Here is an 18143-nt window from a genome sequence, read left to right as displayed (position 1 = left end):
ATCATCTCTACTTATAATTCTTCTTCTACCAGTGTGCAAGGATGTGATCTGGGCCATAAAGAAATAGGAATGGAAAAAAAAAAAAAAATAAAGCAGAGAAACAATGATATCCCAAAAGTCATGTGTGGGAGTTATTTTACCAAAAACAACACAAACAAAAAGAAGGTAAAAAAAAAGAAAAAAAAGAAGTTCTTCTAAAAAATGACATTGGTTATAAGCCAGTCAGTGGCTCAGCTGTGAGAGCGGCACACTGAGTTCACAGTTCACACTTAAACAGCCTGCTGACCCCACAATACACTGGGGTGCTGCTATGCTAGGCCAGCTGCTTCCTCGTGTGTGTCTGTGCGTATGTGAGTGTGTGCCTGGAAGAGAGGGAGAGGGAGTGAGGCTGTTAAGGCACTGAGCGCTCAGCCACCCACACACAATCCCAAATGAAGGCTGTGCCATTTCCACATGCAAGAGATGGAAACACACACACACACACACACACACACACACACACACACAAAAACACAGATTGCCCACATGCACTGCCTGCAACGCCTGCAACAATAACATGTATAAAGTGTCCCTGGCCCGCATGTACTGGACTCTCTGCATCTGAAACACCTGTCTAGTGTAAGGGTAGTGTATGTGTGTGTGTATAGTTGTGTGTGTGTGGCAGCAGTGATGGTGGTGATGGAGGGAAAGAGGGAAGTGGTGATAAACAGTTTGACATACAGGGAGAGAGCGGTGAAATGACAGAAAATTGGTGGTGGCAGCAGATGATGGAATTCAAACAAAAGAGACAGAAAAAATAACAATAGAGAGAAAAAAAAGGCAGAGGGAGAGAAGAGGAGGAGAGGTGGTGATAGGGAAGAGGAGTAAAGTAAATGAAAGAGGAAAGGAAATGAAAGAAAAGATGAGAAAAGAAAGGAGAGAAAAAGACAGGAAATAAGAGAAAAGGAGAAGGAAGCAAGAACGGGGATACAAAGAAAAAAAAGGATGAGAGAGGGAAAGACAGGAAATGAGGAACAAGAGCAAGAAAACAATAAAAGGAGAGAGGAGGATGAGAAACAAGGACCGGAAACAGTACACATGTGTGGATTGGAGGGGAGAAGAGGGGGGGAAAAAAGGGGAAACAAGAGAATAAGGGTGGAGAAGAAGGAGAGGGGAGAAAATGATCAAAAAGAGGAGGAAATGAAAATAAACAGAGGAACAAGAGGAGAGGAGAGGAGGCGAGGAGACGGGTGAAGTAGGGGAAACGAGAAATTAGAGGGAACGAGAGGGGAGGGAGGGAGGAAACAGAGACAGCAGAGGAGCGGAGAAGAAAGTAAGCGAGGGAACAAGAGATGAGAAAGGAGGCAAAAGAACTAAACGGAGGAGATGGAAGACATGAACGGGTGTCACAAAGTAGGAAAGAGCGTAACGAGGCGAGAAGAAGAGAGGAGAAAAGAGAGAAAAAAAACAAAAAAAAAACGAGATGAAAACAAAGAGCGTGCAGAGTCTGGTACTCACCTCGCCGCCTCCAGCAGCTCATCCTTCTTGTATTCACCTAGATGGTTACAGAAGATCATGGTGTCAGACAACTGGTCACTTACACATACCGACCACACACACACACACACACGATCAGGCAGAGAAAACAACCACACACACACACACACACAGATGTAAACACACACATACACACACACACACACACACACAGAGGAAGGATCTATCTATTGAGGGAAGACACCATCTCTCTTTCAATCTCTTCTCCTTCCTCCCCCCCCCCCTCCACCTCATCCTCCTTCTCCTCCTCCTCCTCCTCCTCCTCCTCCTCCTCCTCCTCCTCTCTTTCTCTGCCATTCTCGCTCAGTGCGCACCCCTCTGGCTCCGGTTGCCGTGACGATGCGTTGCCGGCAGCGACCACAACACGTTCATTGTTTAGGCGACGAGCGGCCGACTGACACGCGCTCTGCCTCTATCCGTCTGTGCGTCTGTCCATCCCTCTCTCTCCTTTCGCCGCGTTTGTCTCTCGGCGTCTCGGTTTGCCGCTCATATTGCCGAGCTTCTCCGGTCGTTCCCCATCATCTCTCTCTCTCTCTCCCTCTCTCTCTTTCTCTCTCTCTCTCTGTCTCCCTGCTTTTTTTTTTTCCCTCCTGTGGGCTCAGTTACCATCAAAAAACACAACAGAAATAAACAAACCCCTCCCCCTACCTTGCTCCCTCCCTCCCTCCCTCACCCTCTATCCAGCTCTCTCTCCCTCTCTTAGCCCTGCCCCCCTGCTACTACAGTCACAACACACACACACCTTCCCATGTGTGTCTTCTCTGCCTGGGAAACACACCAGAGACACAGAATTCCTTTTCAAACAAGGGAACCGTAACATCACTCTGTCTGTTAATGTAATGGCTTTTTGGTATTCATACATAGGGGTTGTACCAATTGATCATATCTATTATCAATAATTGACAAATGAATCCTCAATTGTCAGTTTTTGAGATGATTTTTTTTGGGGTGGGGCAAAGTAATAATCCTAATCAGTCCGCTCTGGTAATCCAATGCTAATTTACTTAATATGTGTTGTACATTTAGAACTAAAGTATCATTTCTGCTCTCTCCGTTGTATTTCCTGTATGTCGTTAACTTAAAGGAATAGTTCAATATTTTGGGAGGCACGCTTATTCGCTCTCTTGCCAGGAGTTAAACGAGAGGATCTATATCAGTCTTGAGTGTTAAAAGAGGTAATCCGGTGATTTAGTATTGCACCACCGTATAGTTGTGAGACTCACATGAGACAGATTTAAAAAACTGATCAAATAGATATCCTGACTTTTAGTCTGCAGAACGGGTGAAGCTCCAAAAACACTGGATTCCCATAATGCCACTCAATAGAGTCCTTCATTAGACGCCCCGTGCCTCCTAAATGCCCATTTCTTTCAAACTCCACATGTCCAGTTTGTAATACAGGCTTTCTTTTAATAACTTGAAGTCTAAAGGGGGAAAACACCTCGCCAATCATCTAAATATCACTAATTAACATTTTATATCTTTGTTTGTTTAATCTGCACAGAGTTGTAAAAACAACAAGTTGTGATTTTATGGAAAGTTACATGCTGGGACTATTTTTTTCAATGTGTAAAATGTAAATAAACTTTATCATAAGAGGAGCTCTACGTACAAAAAGTAGTCTACACAACAAAATATGGATTAATTCTGGTATTTGGTCAGTGGATCAGACTGAAACACGCAGTGAGGAACAGTAGAAGAAGAAATAGCCACAGTGAGATGTTAGATGAAGCGCTGCTGGCGACAGGTTTTTTTTTTTTTTTTTTTTTAACTGCGGCTAGAGAGAAAGACGGAGGTATAAAAATCGAAATAGGAAATTTTTTTAAAAATCAAAAGGAAGACTGAGAGGTAAATGGGATACAGATAAATGGAAAGAGGATGAGGAGGCTGGGCCGTGTGTACACAGAGCAGACGGAGGGGTGGGGTAGGGCGAGGAGCGAAGAAGAAAGGTTACAGAGAAGGGAAAAGGGGGAGGAGGGAGGAACAAAGGATTTGTAGATGAAAGAGAGAAGGGATGATTAGGGATCTGGAAACTGACATGCATGGATTTGACACAGTATAATTGGTGTTAGGGAGGCTAAGGCGGAACAGTCGGAGGAGGAAGAAAAGGGGGAGATGGAGAGGAGCAAGAGGGATAGAGAAAATATGAATACAAAGAGAGGAGAGAGAAATGTAAGGAGAGAGCTCAAGAAACTAAATTGGATGCTGTAGTTTTGAACCAATTTATGTGCTGAGACAGGATCATATTTCCATTACACACCAGACAGTCACAGCTGGATTATATTATCATTATCATTACTAGCATAATCACTATTAAAGTGGCCGACACGCACAGTATCTACATCTCCTACAGTTTTAGCCACGCATACATATACAACACATCCACATGTGCATCTCCATGGGGACCAGCGTGCTATTACTTCTGGTTTACTTTTTTTTTTTTTTTTTAAATATAATTCATAGAAATGTGAGATTGTGTTGGGGAGAGAGTTGGGGAGAAATGCCCGAAACCCCCGCTACTATTTGAAGTCTAACAAATCTGTCACACTTTAAACTTCATTCAAACTAAACGGGTCATCACGCTTTGAACTTTATTGGTTGAAAATCAAGCTTTTAGCGTTACGCTTTTTGATATCTCTTATTGCCAGAGCGGGTGAAGTCATCAGTGATATTAAACTCTCTGTGCTGCGGTGGTTTTCTAAACGAGAGGGGGGGGGGAAACTTCAAGCGCTTTTATTCACACAGTTTTCACGCTTTATACACCGAAATGTTCGGCTGTGTCTCCTTCCGCTCCGTGTCGGAAAAATCATAAGGGAAATAAGGGAAAGTTATGAGCTATAACTGTTGAAAGGGAAGGAGTGACTCAGTCTCCAATTCAATGCAAGTGTAACTGACACCTGAATGCAAACATACAGTATGTATATCATTATGTGAAGTCTGCATAGTATACAAATGAAGGCCTTTAAATGAATTGTAGGCAATATGAGATTGCTCTACCATGGTTTGCATCCAATACTGTGCATGCTTTGCAAGCTAAAGTGATTAAACCAACAGTGACTCGGCAGTTTTAATTAGTCTCTCTCACACACACACACACACACACACACACACACACGCAAACACACACCAAGCAAGGACAAGGACAGTATAATTTAGTATCATTGTTAATCTGCTGCCACTTTGCTGAACTACACCTTCCACACTTTTAGACACCACGCATACAAATCAAAACAGATGGTTAATTGACAACACCTATGCTGATACTTTTCATACTGTACGCTGGAAACTTTGATTGCATTACGTCATGTTTTGATGTCTTCACCCCGTTACCGTGCGAGAACACCTTAACAACCGTGCCGAACACCCTTGCGAACATCTAACATTGAGTAAAAGCCGAGCAGAAATTTGGAAAAAAAAAAAAAGTGAAGAAAAGTTTTAATAAAGTGTATTTCTTATAAGGCCAAGCTGGGTTTATCATGCTTATCTAAATGTAAGAACATATAACTGAGCAGTCTTCTCTGTTATACAGTACAATGTTGGAAACTGTGAAACTAAAACTACATAAAAGCTGGCGTTTGACTTGAAGAACGCTTCTTCATGTCATTTCCACCCTGGTAATTGTAGTTTTTCTGTCACACTTTTGTTTGTGTTTGTTTGTTGGTTGTTGTAGTTTTGGACACTAACACCAGGAGTCTGCAAAGACACGCACGAAAACCACAAGTGCAGTCCTTTCGCACATGAAAATATATGAATAAGGTGAAAAAGTAACGTGTTAACACAACCCCTAACTACTGTAGCTACATGTTGGTGATGACAATGGACAGGGATAAAAAAAAAGAACAGCTGAATGAATGTAAAAGGGGGGGGGGTGCTGGCTTTATCCCAACAGCCAGCCAGTTTTAAATCAGAAAGTCACAACTAGTCACTCAGTGTAGGTGATTCTGAGTCAGAAAGTCAGCAAAAATACTTAAAATATCTTATAGGAAAGGATTCATTTCACTGCTGGCAGTGGATACTTAATATTTAAGTGGTATTAGAGAGAGGAGGATGTATTTAAGTATGTATGAACACAACTGAGTCTGGCTGTGTGCGTCTGTGTGTGTGTGTGTGTGTGTGTGTGTGTGTGTGGTGTCGGCAATCCTGCTGACTCCAAACAGAAGAGACAAGGACAGGTTAAAGCTCAGGACAGGCTAGCTGCCTCCTGAATGATGATATTATGTGTGTGTGTGTGTGTGTGTGTGTGTGTGTGTGTGTGTGTGTGTGTGTGTGTGTCTGTGTGTGTGTGTGTGTGTGTGTGTGTCACTCCCTTGGCAGAGTGCAGTAGACACCGGCGATCACTGTTTGAATTCCAATTGTTGTATGAAGGCATATACTTATTTGCATGCAGCCATGTGTGTGTGTGTGTGTGTGTGTGTGTGCACAGGTGAGTAAAAGTCAATATCAGTCACACTCCTATATATATCCAGTATACTATGTGTGTGTGTGTGTGCATGCGCGTGCACATGCACTAAGTGGTTGTACAAGCACAGATGATGCTGACTGGACCGTGAGTCGCCTCAGTGCCGAGCTGTCTGCTTGTGTGTGTGTGTGTGTGTGTGTGTGTATGTGTGTTTAAATCAAATATCATTTATTGTAGAAGCAGCTTATCCGCTGTTACACAACAACTGGCTTTGAGTCAGACGTTGAGCGATCCACTTATAACCTCAGCAAGGTCGCAACTGCTGAGGTTGTAAGTGGATCTGTGCGCGCTGAGACCAATCAAAAGGGGAAAAAAAAAATAAATGGGAGGTGAAACGGAAATTATAAAAGAGGGTGTTTAGGCCTCTTTGCTGGCTGGCTCGGCTCAGCTTACTTCACACACACTCACCGCTTACAGTGTGTGATTAATTGCTTCACACAGTGCACCAAAGAGAACAGCTTTGCATTAATTGTGTTTTTTTGGCCACCCACTCCGCTCTCTTTTAGTTTGCTGAGTTTCATAAACAAGAATCTGGATGTGTTCGACAGCGTATACCTCTCGAAAGCAGAGGACGGATGGTTTGTAATTCATCATGATACGATATCAGCGTGTGTCTGTCTGTGACCTTGAGTGGGCACAGCCAAATCACTGTATTTGAACAGTGTTTCTCATCGCAGTCGTTCTGGGTTAATTACATTTACTGTGGGTGTAGCCAGAGGTGAGCTAGGATGTGTTCAAAATTGAGTTTTCATCATTTTCTTCTAAATAAATGTTTCTTCTCTACGCTTTTGCAGCCGCTTTGAAACGTGTCCACCCCTACTTGGCGAGTATGATGATCCACCAAATTTTGTTTGTAGTATTGCATAGATTGTGAAACTGTTAACAAAAGCAGGAAATGCTGAACAAAGCTGTTTGTTGGTATTAAAATCATTTCAGTTGAAAAAACAACAAGCTTTGCTAGACAAGTTTCCATTGACTTTATATGCAAAAATCATGGTTTGTTATATACGGTAAATGCTAATGATGATCCTAATTTGTTCCCGAGTTGCTAAACGCTGCAAAAAAGAAAAAAAAAATATGCAGAAAAGAGATAAGTAACAGCTTTTATCTATATGGTGTAATAACGCTGCTCTGCATCACAAGCCAGTTGTCACTCTATCTTGGAGGATCTCGCTTTGCTAGAAAAATTGATTCCTTTAAGACCTTAACGTCATCATGGAAGATCTGACAAAATCCTTGTCCACTTCCGACTTCCTTCCTGCCACACAGTCAGTATTAATAGCCAATGAACAGCTGTAGGTAGAGCGCCTTGCTAAGCCGCCTCTCTTCCACAGTTGTAAGTAAAAGGATGTCCTTTGATTTCCTTTCCTGAGCTTCTTTCTCCACCAGCTAAAGCAGCACTACCCCAGAGGGCTATGAGAAGGTTTCCTTCCTGGATAGCGATAAAAAAATAAAATAAAATGCTAATTTTGCGATGGTATCAGGAAACTAGTTAGCATGCCTGAAACAGCCACAACACAACAGCACCGTTCAATGAACAGATACTCAGGACAGGAACGAGACTGGAGCACCGACACCTCCGCGCCGGAGCAAAACTACAAACAACGACGAGAACGACATAGTCGGACACATTAATGTGGATACGATTGGGTCATAAAGTGCTTGTCCTGAGCGCGGCGCTGAAAGAAGGGTCACACAACAGCCGAGGAGAAACAAAAGCAGACTGCAGTCAGCACATTCCTCCGCATCGGCACACAGGCTGGTCTGGCCTGCTCCACACAATGACTCACAACAGAAAAAAGAAAACATATTATTGCAATGTTCAACGGACATATTGTAACTTCCATCTGTGACCTATTTACAGGGTGTATTCTTTATATTTTATAGTTTTTCAATATTCTAATGATTTTTATCCCGTTTAAAATGTGTAAGCGATCTTCTTGAGAAGCCTCCAGAACCGCTCGTTTCCTGAGGATAAACAGCTTCATTTAGTCATTTTGTATTCCTCAATAATTGATAATTGAAAGACCCACTTGTGAAAGTGTAAAGCATTCTGCATATCCTGCGAGGCCGACCGGGCTGCAATCTATTTGATATCAAAGGAAATATTCAATAAACTCTCAAAAATGTTTAGCATCTCGGAGTACTGACGCTGGTTTAATATGTACACACATTCAATCACTTTTCCAGAAGATTTCCATACACAGGAGATTGCTTTCCTTTTTTTTTCTATTTTTTTGAGTTCATTAACCAAATTCTGTCAGTCTCCTCTTGTGGACTGGCCAACTGCCTTCACTAACTCACAGTGTTGTGGAGCTGTGCAGCCATGTGGAAAACTAGGCAATTAAGCTGAAGGAAAATGGCCCAAATGGGTTGAGGGACCTTGGAAGTGCATCTAACTCTCTCTCTCACACACACACACACACACACACACACACACACACACACACACACACACACACACACACACACAAAATATATATTAAAAAAAAAAAAGTCACTTTGTTTTGTTTCTTTTGCTGGGTCATTTTGTCGTTTCTCAGACTGGATAGACAGCAAAACAGAATCGTGTATTGATCCTATAGTGTGAGTGTGTATGTGTGTGTGTGTGTGTGTGTGTGTGTGTGTGTGTGTGAGACTCTGAGGGGAAATAGTGCTCGGGCTCATTCATCACTTGGGACCAATCGAACAGCAGTCATCATGGTAATCAATGACCATGTCACTGATAAGGAGAAGAAAGCTACAGACACAGGAATTCACACTCTCTCTTTCTTTCACACACACGCACGCACACACACACACTCTACGGTGCGCACAGGTGTGAGATTGCCTTAGCTCCCGCTGCATTAGCGGAACGAAGCCTTCAGAGCAGCTACAGCAGTTCTTTGTCTTCATGATTAGGCTGTTAAAATACACACCGATCTGAGCTCCCCTCTCTTCCACTTTCTTATTATTCCCTTGATGTCGCATCAATTCATCTCTCTGTTCCTGTCATCCGTCTGTCACCCAAGCCAATAAAGCATCTCCATCCTTTCTCCCTCTCTCTCTCTCTCTCTCTACTTTCACTCTCTATATTTGCTCTCTACTTCTACATCTCTCCACACGTCCTTCCCTTCCCTTTGGCTCGTTCCCTCCAACCCCGGCTCTTCATCGACTTTCTCTCCATCTCCCGCCCTCGCTCTCTTAAATCTCTCATCATTTTTTTCCGCCAGCCCTTGTGAGAGCTCGCTGGCTAATTTTCTGCTATGTTAAAGCTGCCTGCCCACCACGGACCTCTCTTCAAAGCGACAATTTCTTTTTCTCTTTATTTACAATATAGTGGCGGTGCTTGCTGACAGCACATCTTCAACGCGCAGCTTGGCAGTAACACAGTTGTAATAGAAACACACACACACACACACACACAATTTCTGATAAAGTACACCATGATTCAAACTGTTTTTTTTTGTTGGTGTTTTTTTTTTACTAGTCACACAGCAACACCAGGAGCACGGACAAACGTTTTTCCAAAGCTTCTGTGAGCAGTAGTAGCTTGAAAAGCAGCGCATGGTGAACACAAGCCCTAATTGATTCCAAGGGATGAAAACCTGTCGGGCAGCGAAAGAAATTAGATTAGTACCAGTTCCACTTATGACAAGACGACAGGGATACCATACAAAAACGATTGAAAGCTATTTTAGTCTCACGGGATTTTTTTTTTCTGTCTATCTCATATCAGCATATCCTTGCAGCCACAGTTTCTTTGTTGGTGACAGTCTATTATTGCCCGTCTATAACTCATCCCGGAGGATGAAAAGCTAACGCTGACAAGATGACAAGGTAGGGGATTCTTGACAAAAAAAACTTGTTCAAAGTTGTTTAATTCTGCATTTGTTCACTCGGGGTCTTCGAGTCTCTCCACACAGACTCCAAACTAAACAAGATCCAACATACGGTCGGACATGGAGCTGAAAATTTACACCACATGAGGATAACACATGATGAATCTGTCATGAACCAAACCTGAGTGACTGTTTTTGACTTAATGGCAAATAATATAGGAATATGCCCATAAAATCCAGTCTTGAACACTTTCAAATATCCTACAGACTTTTATTTTTAAGACTTCCTAATCCTCTGCTTTAATCATTTGTGTCTGACATGATTTTCCCCAAAAAACACTTTAATGACCTCATTAAAAATTCTTATTACATCTCCTCCTTCTCCCTCCAATATATTCTTAATTTCAAAAGTTTAACTGTGTGACAAAAGACGTCTCCTACTTCAAGTCCATTCTCCTCCTTTGACCGGAGGGAGGAACTTTAAGAGTCACCAAAGTTAACTTCTGTTCATATCCACTCTAAAGTCTTCAGTTTTAAATCCAAGTGCGAGGCCAACTTCGGTTGTTTATGAGACTAATGCTTTGTTTATTCAATACAGGGAATTGATTAGCGTCTAAAGCTGAAAATGTTCAAATGTGCTTTACAGAATTTATAAGACAAGGCACAATGAGACAATTGATTTTCATGGAGCAACTGGGTCATTGCTTTAGTAAATGGAATACAATTCATCAAGGGGAGGTAATGAAAAACTATGGGGAGTACAAAGATTATATATACGACTCACATTCATCATTTACTCACAGTGGCCGCTTAAGAGATGTTTCCTCCATTCTCAGCTGCTTTCACATGTAGATTTAACTATAAAAAAACAGTCGCAACTTCAATCCACTAACCCGAAGACTGTATCACTCATTCTGTATATTTTATGGTCAATTGTCTGGACCAACGGAGAAATCCTGGACCTTTCCTCACCCGTCTATCAGCAGCAGTCTGGTAAAAGGTTACGCAGATATTGCCTTGAACTTTCTGACCCGAACTGAGCAACATTGTGTGTGCGAGAAGGTATGTCTACACATTTGAATCAAAGAGAATGAAAAGAGAAAGAAAGATCAAAGGCTGCCTTAACAGTGGCGCTGGAAGCATCCCAATTTCAAGTCTAACGCCCTCAAATCAGTTCAATTTAAACAGCGAAAACTTGAAAACAATGTTTGCTCAATGCTGAGAAAATGTTATATAATTATCCTGAGACAGCTGTCATGGGTTTCCTAGCTTGAATGAGCAGCATTTGGATGGAGGACAATGAGATGCAACATCAGAAACTATGGCCACCTCCAGATTACCAGCAGTAATCAACAGTAACCACACGGGGGAACACGAACTATGTGTAAAAATATAAAATGATGATGATGCCGGGCACATCGCAGTCAAGGTCAGGAGCACAGGAGGGCAATTAAAAAGGAGGTGACCCAACGCTTCTATATCAAAGGGAGCAACGACACCTGAAACCGCATCTTTGACTTAGAATTGGCTATCCCGCTGTCTGGTGGGTGCTTAACCAAAATCAAACAGTAACGTAACACACAACACACGCCATTGAAATGTCAAATCAAGACAACATGTGTCCCTAATGTTACTCTGCCCATGTGTCATTTCAATTCTGGTTCAAAACGGTATCAAATATGACTCAGTTTATATGCTGGAACAATCTTATCAAGCCTGCAGAGCGAATGAAATCAGAGAGGGAATTTGTGAGCAAAGTGTGAGTAAGAATAAGTGAAAACAAGATAGGCAAAAGTAATATGGAAGTCTGTGTGTGTGTGTGTTGACTGAGGTCCAGAGTGGAGAACTGATTTCTCTGAGGCTCAGAAGCAGCTAGTCTGTGAATACCAATCAGAGGTAATTAATAGCAGCTAATGGACTCTCACTCTCTGTTCCCGTCTCTCTTCCGTCTCTATTTGTTCCTCTCGCTCCTTTTTATTATGCAGCATTAATGCATACGGGAATGAATGATCATTCTTTTCTTTTCTTCTTTATTTACTTTCCTAATCTAAAGGCTTCCAGAAAGACACTTTAACCTTCCATAACTAAAGAGGGTTTATAACTGTAGAAGTGCTTCCAAGTAAATGATAGAGGGTACATCATACAGTGAACCAAAATAAAACGCAAAAGACTAGTCTTTGTGAATCCTGGCGTCTATTGGTGAAAAGCAGAGTACTGAACTGACCCTCTGCTATTGGCTGGTCTTTGGTGCCAGGTAATGTTGCCATCTGTTGTATTTTATGAGCTGTGTGCCAATTCAGTGCCCGCATCCACCCTTCAAAGACCACATATCAAAACCAAATACATCATAACCGGTGAGTAATGTTGTCCCACTCCAAAAGACAAAAGCATACGAGAAGTGCAGCCTTCTGTACAAATTGGAGGACAAAACCCTTGTGTCAATATCCCAAAAATACTTTTTTTAAAATTGTCATGTCATATGAAGCCGGATGCTAAACTCTGCTGTTTATTCTTGTTAGCAGACTGGACAAGTTGCCACTGAAAACTGTTATAATCAATTATAAACTTTATAATACAGATATGAAAAATGAACCATTGCCGGGCTACAGACAAGCACCCAGTTTGGTCCAGATTGAAATATCTCAACAATTACTGGATGAAGTGCCATGAAATTGGGTACAGACATTCATGTTCTCCAGAGGATGTATCCTACTGACTTTGGTGAGTTCCTGGCTATTCCTCTCACGCCACCATGATGGGACTTTTCTTTTTTTTTTTTGGTAAGTGTCTTGACAACTATTGGATGGACTAAACAACTTTGGTGATTTAACCACCAGCAAGTCAAAGTGTTCACTTAAGCACTGAAATATCTCAAAATTGGATAAATTGACACAAAACTTTGTAAAGCCGTTCATTTTTCCAGACGGTGAACTGTAGTAATACTGTCATCACCTGTATTTTCCACTAGCACCACCATGGTGGTTTTGAATGAAATATCTCGACAGCTATTGGATGGATTGCCATTAAATTTGGTACAACCATTTATGTCCCCATCATGATGAATTGTAGTCATTTTGGTGGTCCCTTAATGTTTCATCTAGTGCCATCATCAGGTCAAAATTTGAATCTGTCCAAAACTTTGGTTTATGGCTAAATTGCTGCAAAACAGATGACATTCCCATCAGCCTCTGCTGTACTTTGTCTTTAGTGTATAATTAGCACATGTTAGCAAGTTAACTCGCTAAACTAAGATGGTGAACATGGTAAATATTATACCTGTTAAATATCTGCATGTTAGCCTTGTCACAGTGAGTACATTAGCATTTAGCAGTAAAGCAGTCTTGTTACTTAAAATCTCACATATTCCTCTTGACTGCTACCACTTTTATGGTTTCTTCTTTCTTTCTTATAATAAATTTGCGAACATTTTGAACACCACTGTCAGTCCTAACACAATATGAAACTTTTGACCTTTATGCAATACGTGTACTGTTAGTGGCGCCCTCCTCCCCCTCAGTGGCTCAAAGTTCAACCCACGTCACTCATTCTGTCATCTAGCCGGAGGCTGAAGTAACTGCATCCATTAGGCTTCTACAGGTATCTTTCTTGTTTTTTTTTTAAATCAGAATTTTTTATATATCAAACACTGAAGACTGTTTCCCATGTGAGATAAAAAAAAAAAACAAAGTTGTGAGAGCTCAATACCAAAGATGCGGACAAAATCAACAATGAGAGCTTAATACCGGGGAAAATAAAAACAGTCTCAAAGAGATTACCGCAGAAATTACCTTTACCAGTTAAGTTAAACAGAGCTTATTTTCACCGGTCTGTTTCTTAGTAAGTTCTTAACAAACAAACAGCCTTAGTCCTGAAGATTAATCGATTATACTGTAACTAGGCAGTGATGTTGATCGGCAACCTCCATCTTACAGCTGAATGTAGGTGTCATGTTAAAGCCAAATCTGTTTTAATCACATCTGTTTTAAAGGTTTGCAGAGGTCTGTGATGCAGCAACAGCTCACTTCTGTGTTCTTTATAGGCCGATATAACACTGGAATCAATGGAGTACATGTTACTGCCAGAGACTTAGAGAGGGTGACGCAGAGTGAGACATTTCAAGTGAAGAGCAGAAAGAGAATAAATGACAAGCGTCACCGGGAAGAGATGGAGAGGCTGATGGGATATCGCTTGACGGCTGAGAGACAGCAGGGGGCAAGAGGACAAAGAGTATAGATGAGGTGTCAATGGAAAAAAGAATGACATCAAGGCTGATGATGGTGGGGTGGATGGAGAACATGCTGTACTTGCAAGCTCATTAAACAACGCTGTAATTGATGAGTGAATAAAGAAAGAGATGGGGAGATGAGTGGAGAAGAGAAAGAGTTGTCAAGGGCAGACAACTTGATGAAAGTGTCCTAATCACTGCTTTTTCCGACTAGAGGAAGATCAATCACCAACGACAACAGGAAAGACGGATGCAAAGAAAAATCCTCCTGGTGATCCTCTCGTTTCCGGAGTTAGCTCTACCGCGGCTTTTCACATCATTACTGTGTGTTTTTCTGCAGTCCGCTTAAGGGATATTTCAGGCTTTTGATAACACTCTCATGCTGATGCAAGACCCCCAGAAACACCTGTGTTGGCTGTTGGTGTGAATGGGTCAATGTGGATTAATTGACAAGAGGCCACAACTGGGCTCAAAACTGGGGATTTTGAGATTCAACTTGTGGTCAATATGGTCACATAGTGGGCAGCCTGGAGGTCTTTTTTTCCCTTTTAGTTGATGAAACAACTTTTCAATCTTCCATCATGTTGAGTGTCATTCAAAGTGTCAAGTGTGGCTGATTGAGTTAGCAGTCAACATCAATGTATACTGACAACTTCAATAATAAACATCAAACTTCAAGTTAAGCAGCACTATTAAGGGCACTATGGTTGGAGACTCAGTTCTTGTGTGACTAGTAACTATTGGATATTTTCTTGTAATGGATCATCATGAACCCACCGTGAGTGATGAGTATTCTGTGTCCTACCGACTGGGGTACCCTCAGACCCTAGAGGTTCACTTTTTGTCATATATCACGTGCTTTATTCTATCATTCCAATTTTTCATGACTTTGTCAATCAATTTGTTCCTACTGACTTCATATCATTGTTTTCTGTTTCTGTTTTAGTTGTGTTGTGATTTTTAAAAATACCAACATATTGGGGTCCTGGGGAACCCCAGTTAAAAGCACTCAGTTCCACCAATGTAGTTTTAATATTTAACTATTTATTGAGGTTGAGGTTGAGGTTTGCCATGGGTCCTAATTTGAAATATCACACACTGTCTGCATTACCATTTTACAGCAATGCAAAGACTACTCCTTCTTTTATATTTATGGTTACATAACATTGCCATGTTCTTTATGAGTAAATATTGACAGTAGAATTCAAGAGAAAGTTGATTTAAGTCCACTGCATACTGGTTTTAATGGAATACACTACGAAATACTTGTCCACCAAAACACTAGATGGACGTGTTTTGTATTGTTGATGATACTGGCTACCAAAAGTTTATATACTCTCATATACATTGTGATAGAGAGCAGTGCCTCTAAGTGGTTTGTAGAAAATGACTGCTTGATCACAAAATACAAGTTCATCGCGCACTACCAAAAAAAGAGAAGACTTATCAGACTCTTTTAAACCTGCTCTACATTAACGCAGGACTATAAATCTGGCCTAAACATACCAGCTTCGCTCCAACATCTGATAAAAGCTGTGTGCCCTGGACTGTCTGAATTTAGCTCTGGGAGCCAGTGACCATTTAGTGATTGTTAGATGATTAGGTGGCTAATCTCATAGCAAATCTGTGCATGCCCTCCTTTGTAACCTGATAAGGAACAATATAATTAACTTGCTACTCTCTAAGCTTTGACACTACAAAAGCACAAAGGCGTAATGAAGAGTTTTACCTCCAGTTTGGCTTTGAAGAATTTACTTTTCCATTAGACTTGACTGTGAATATTTTTCACAACTGATAATGCGACAGCAGATTCTGACCGGTAACACACACTGATTTGGATAAGATGTAAGAGATGAAGCCAGTCATGAAGCCCATGCTAAAAACATAATCTGCCCAACCAATAATGCTATATGTACCATACGTCCTTATTAGCTCAATGTACTTCTGCAAACAATGTTGAGAAGTACACCACACAGGCTTTTGTCATCAAATATTCTGCGTGGGAAGTACAGTTGTGCATGTGAGCCTGCCCCCTGGTGTGGTATGAATCGCTGTGTGTCATGTTAGCGATAGACTGGAGCAGCAAATCTGCAGAATTCCCTGGTCATGTGTGCATTTCTGCAGAGCGACTGAATCAAAGGATTGAATAAAGACCTGACAATCAACACCACACTGCCCTGTTCTGATATATGTTCACCATGATCAGGAAAACTATTTGACAAACAACTGTAGAAAATCCTAAAACAAGCTAAACTCACAGATTCCTGTTCCTTCCCTTCCTTTAAGAAAAGGAGACATAGTGTGAGAGGTGTTTGAGGCTGGTTAAAAAAAAAAAAAAAAAACAATTTTCTCTGTCTTTCCTTTCCTCATCTCCTGCTAGAAAGGAACAGAGTCTATCATTTCTGAGAGCAGTTTCTTGGATGTGGCAGAGCAGTAGAGCTAATTTATGGGTCAATATAAACTTCCATCACCACAGACTGAAGCTGAAAGCTGTGCTGGCCTGCGGCAGAGATGAAGAATGGAGCAGAACCTCTAAATCGTAGACACAGAACATATAGGACGGAGAGGAAAAGACTCGTGCAGAGTGTCACAGTAGAACAATATATAGAGGCTACAAAAATACAAACACACGTAATTATATACGCTCACATTTACACTCTTGACGAGTTTTTCCGAGAAGGAGAATTTAAAAGCCTTGCTCAAATATTCTCTGCCGCCTTTACGAAAACCTGACCATGCCGTCAATAATAAAACCGCCTTTAAGAGCATTGCGTTCAATGCATCGCTGCCAATAGCAATTACAATTGTGGAATCACTCCAGGGCGGCACGAGGTGAAAAGACGATGTAACAGGGTGATAGTTTAAGTAATTAGTGCTGGCCATTAAGAGCATAATTCATGTTTCTAACAGGAGGCAGTAAATTTGTTAGATATGAACCACAGACGGAATACAGAACAATCAACTGCAGGAGGATGGGACCGACAACAAAGGAGAGAGCCAAAGTACAAATGTTATGGATCAACTAATTTCTCTATTAAGTGCAGATTTTCACCTGAATGCATCAATGGAATGAACAAAAGTCAGAATGAATGCAGCCATTGTATGTTTTAAGCACAATGCTGTAAAAACTGCTTTGTGGAAGTCATGAAGGGGTCTGTAAAAATGTTTTTTTTTTTAATAGTCAGTATTTGGCTACTTTCTAATCGACCTTTTTCACAGCAGACATCTTGACATGTCATAGCAGGAAAAGCACAGGTGTAATTAATAACCTTCATTAAGGCTGTATTCCAGCTAGGTGTTGATTCTGTGGCTTCATGAATTACCTCAATGGAACAGAGCCATCATTAATGTTATTAATTACACCTGTGCTTTCCCTGCTATGACAAGTTAAACTGTCAGCCTTGAAGAGAGTCTATTACAGCCTCTATTTTATGTAAATTAAAACATGTTTTAAAGCCAAATCCTTTTTTTCCCATTATAGAGGTTTAAGATTCATAGCACAGGCAGATGGGGCCTCATATATCTGGATAAAATGTATTTCCACACGAAAATAAATCAAGGTTCAGTAGGTCACCGATGAGGGAGGACCTTTGCCTCGCACTAAGCCGGGAACAACCCTGTCTCATAAATGAATGTGATGCATGACGGCAGCTGCTGCACACTAAAACTGATTTTAGACAGTTCTCACCGGTAAAAAAGACACAAGAAGTGCATTATGTGCCGAGCTGCTGCTTTGGACTGTTGATATCTTCACACATTATGGGGTGAGATAGGGTAAGTGATCAGTCTAAATTATAACAAGGCTGGATGTGTTGCTGAACAGTTTCTGCTTAAATCTTCATTTCAGTGCTAAAAAGAAAAAAAAAAAAGTTTTTTAAATCCTCAAATCTTTGATTCTCACTGCAGCCACTTTTGCTGTGTCTTTAGATGTTGTAGAATATACTTCTAATTTCCCTTGGTTATAATTATGTGATCCCTGCTAGTGTGAAATGTCAATAAACAAACACAATTTGTAAGCAGCACTATATCCAAGTCTGTCCCAGTCAGTCTGTTGTTTACACTATTAAAATGTGCAATGTTTGGGATCCTGTTTGATCGCACG

At 41.1% G+C, this 18143-nt stretch overlaps 1 protein-coding gene across 3 annotated transcripts in view; it reads right to left on the bottom strand.

Annotated features, from left to right (window-relative positions):
• The window catches only part of LOC137170259 (poly [ADP-ribose] polymerase tankyrase-1-like), an 81952-nt gene that overhangs the window by 51174 nt on the left and 12635 nt on the right, over positions 1 to 18143 (bottom strand). For all 3 annotated transcript variants that reach the window (XM_067573462.1, XM_067573464.1, XM_067573463.1), the window contains one exon: positions 1498 to 1534. In XM_067573462.1, coding sequence (XP_067429563.1) covers positions 1498 to 1534 — 37 coding nt within the window. The remainder of the gene's footprint in view (positions 1 to 1497; positions 1535 to 18143) is intronic.

Source organism: Thunnus thynnus, chromosome 19 (assembly GCF_963924715.1).
Source record: "Thunnus thynnus chromosome 19, fThuThy2.1, whole genome shotgun sequence".
NCBI classification, from domain to species: domain Eukaryota; kingdom Metazoa; phylum Chordata; class Actinopteri; order Scombriformes; family Scombridae; genus Thunnus; species Thunnus thynnus.
Note: the sequence above shows the minus strand (reverse complement) of the source record. Positions and strands in the feature narration are given on the sequence as shown.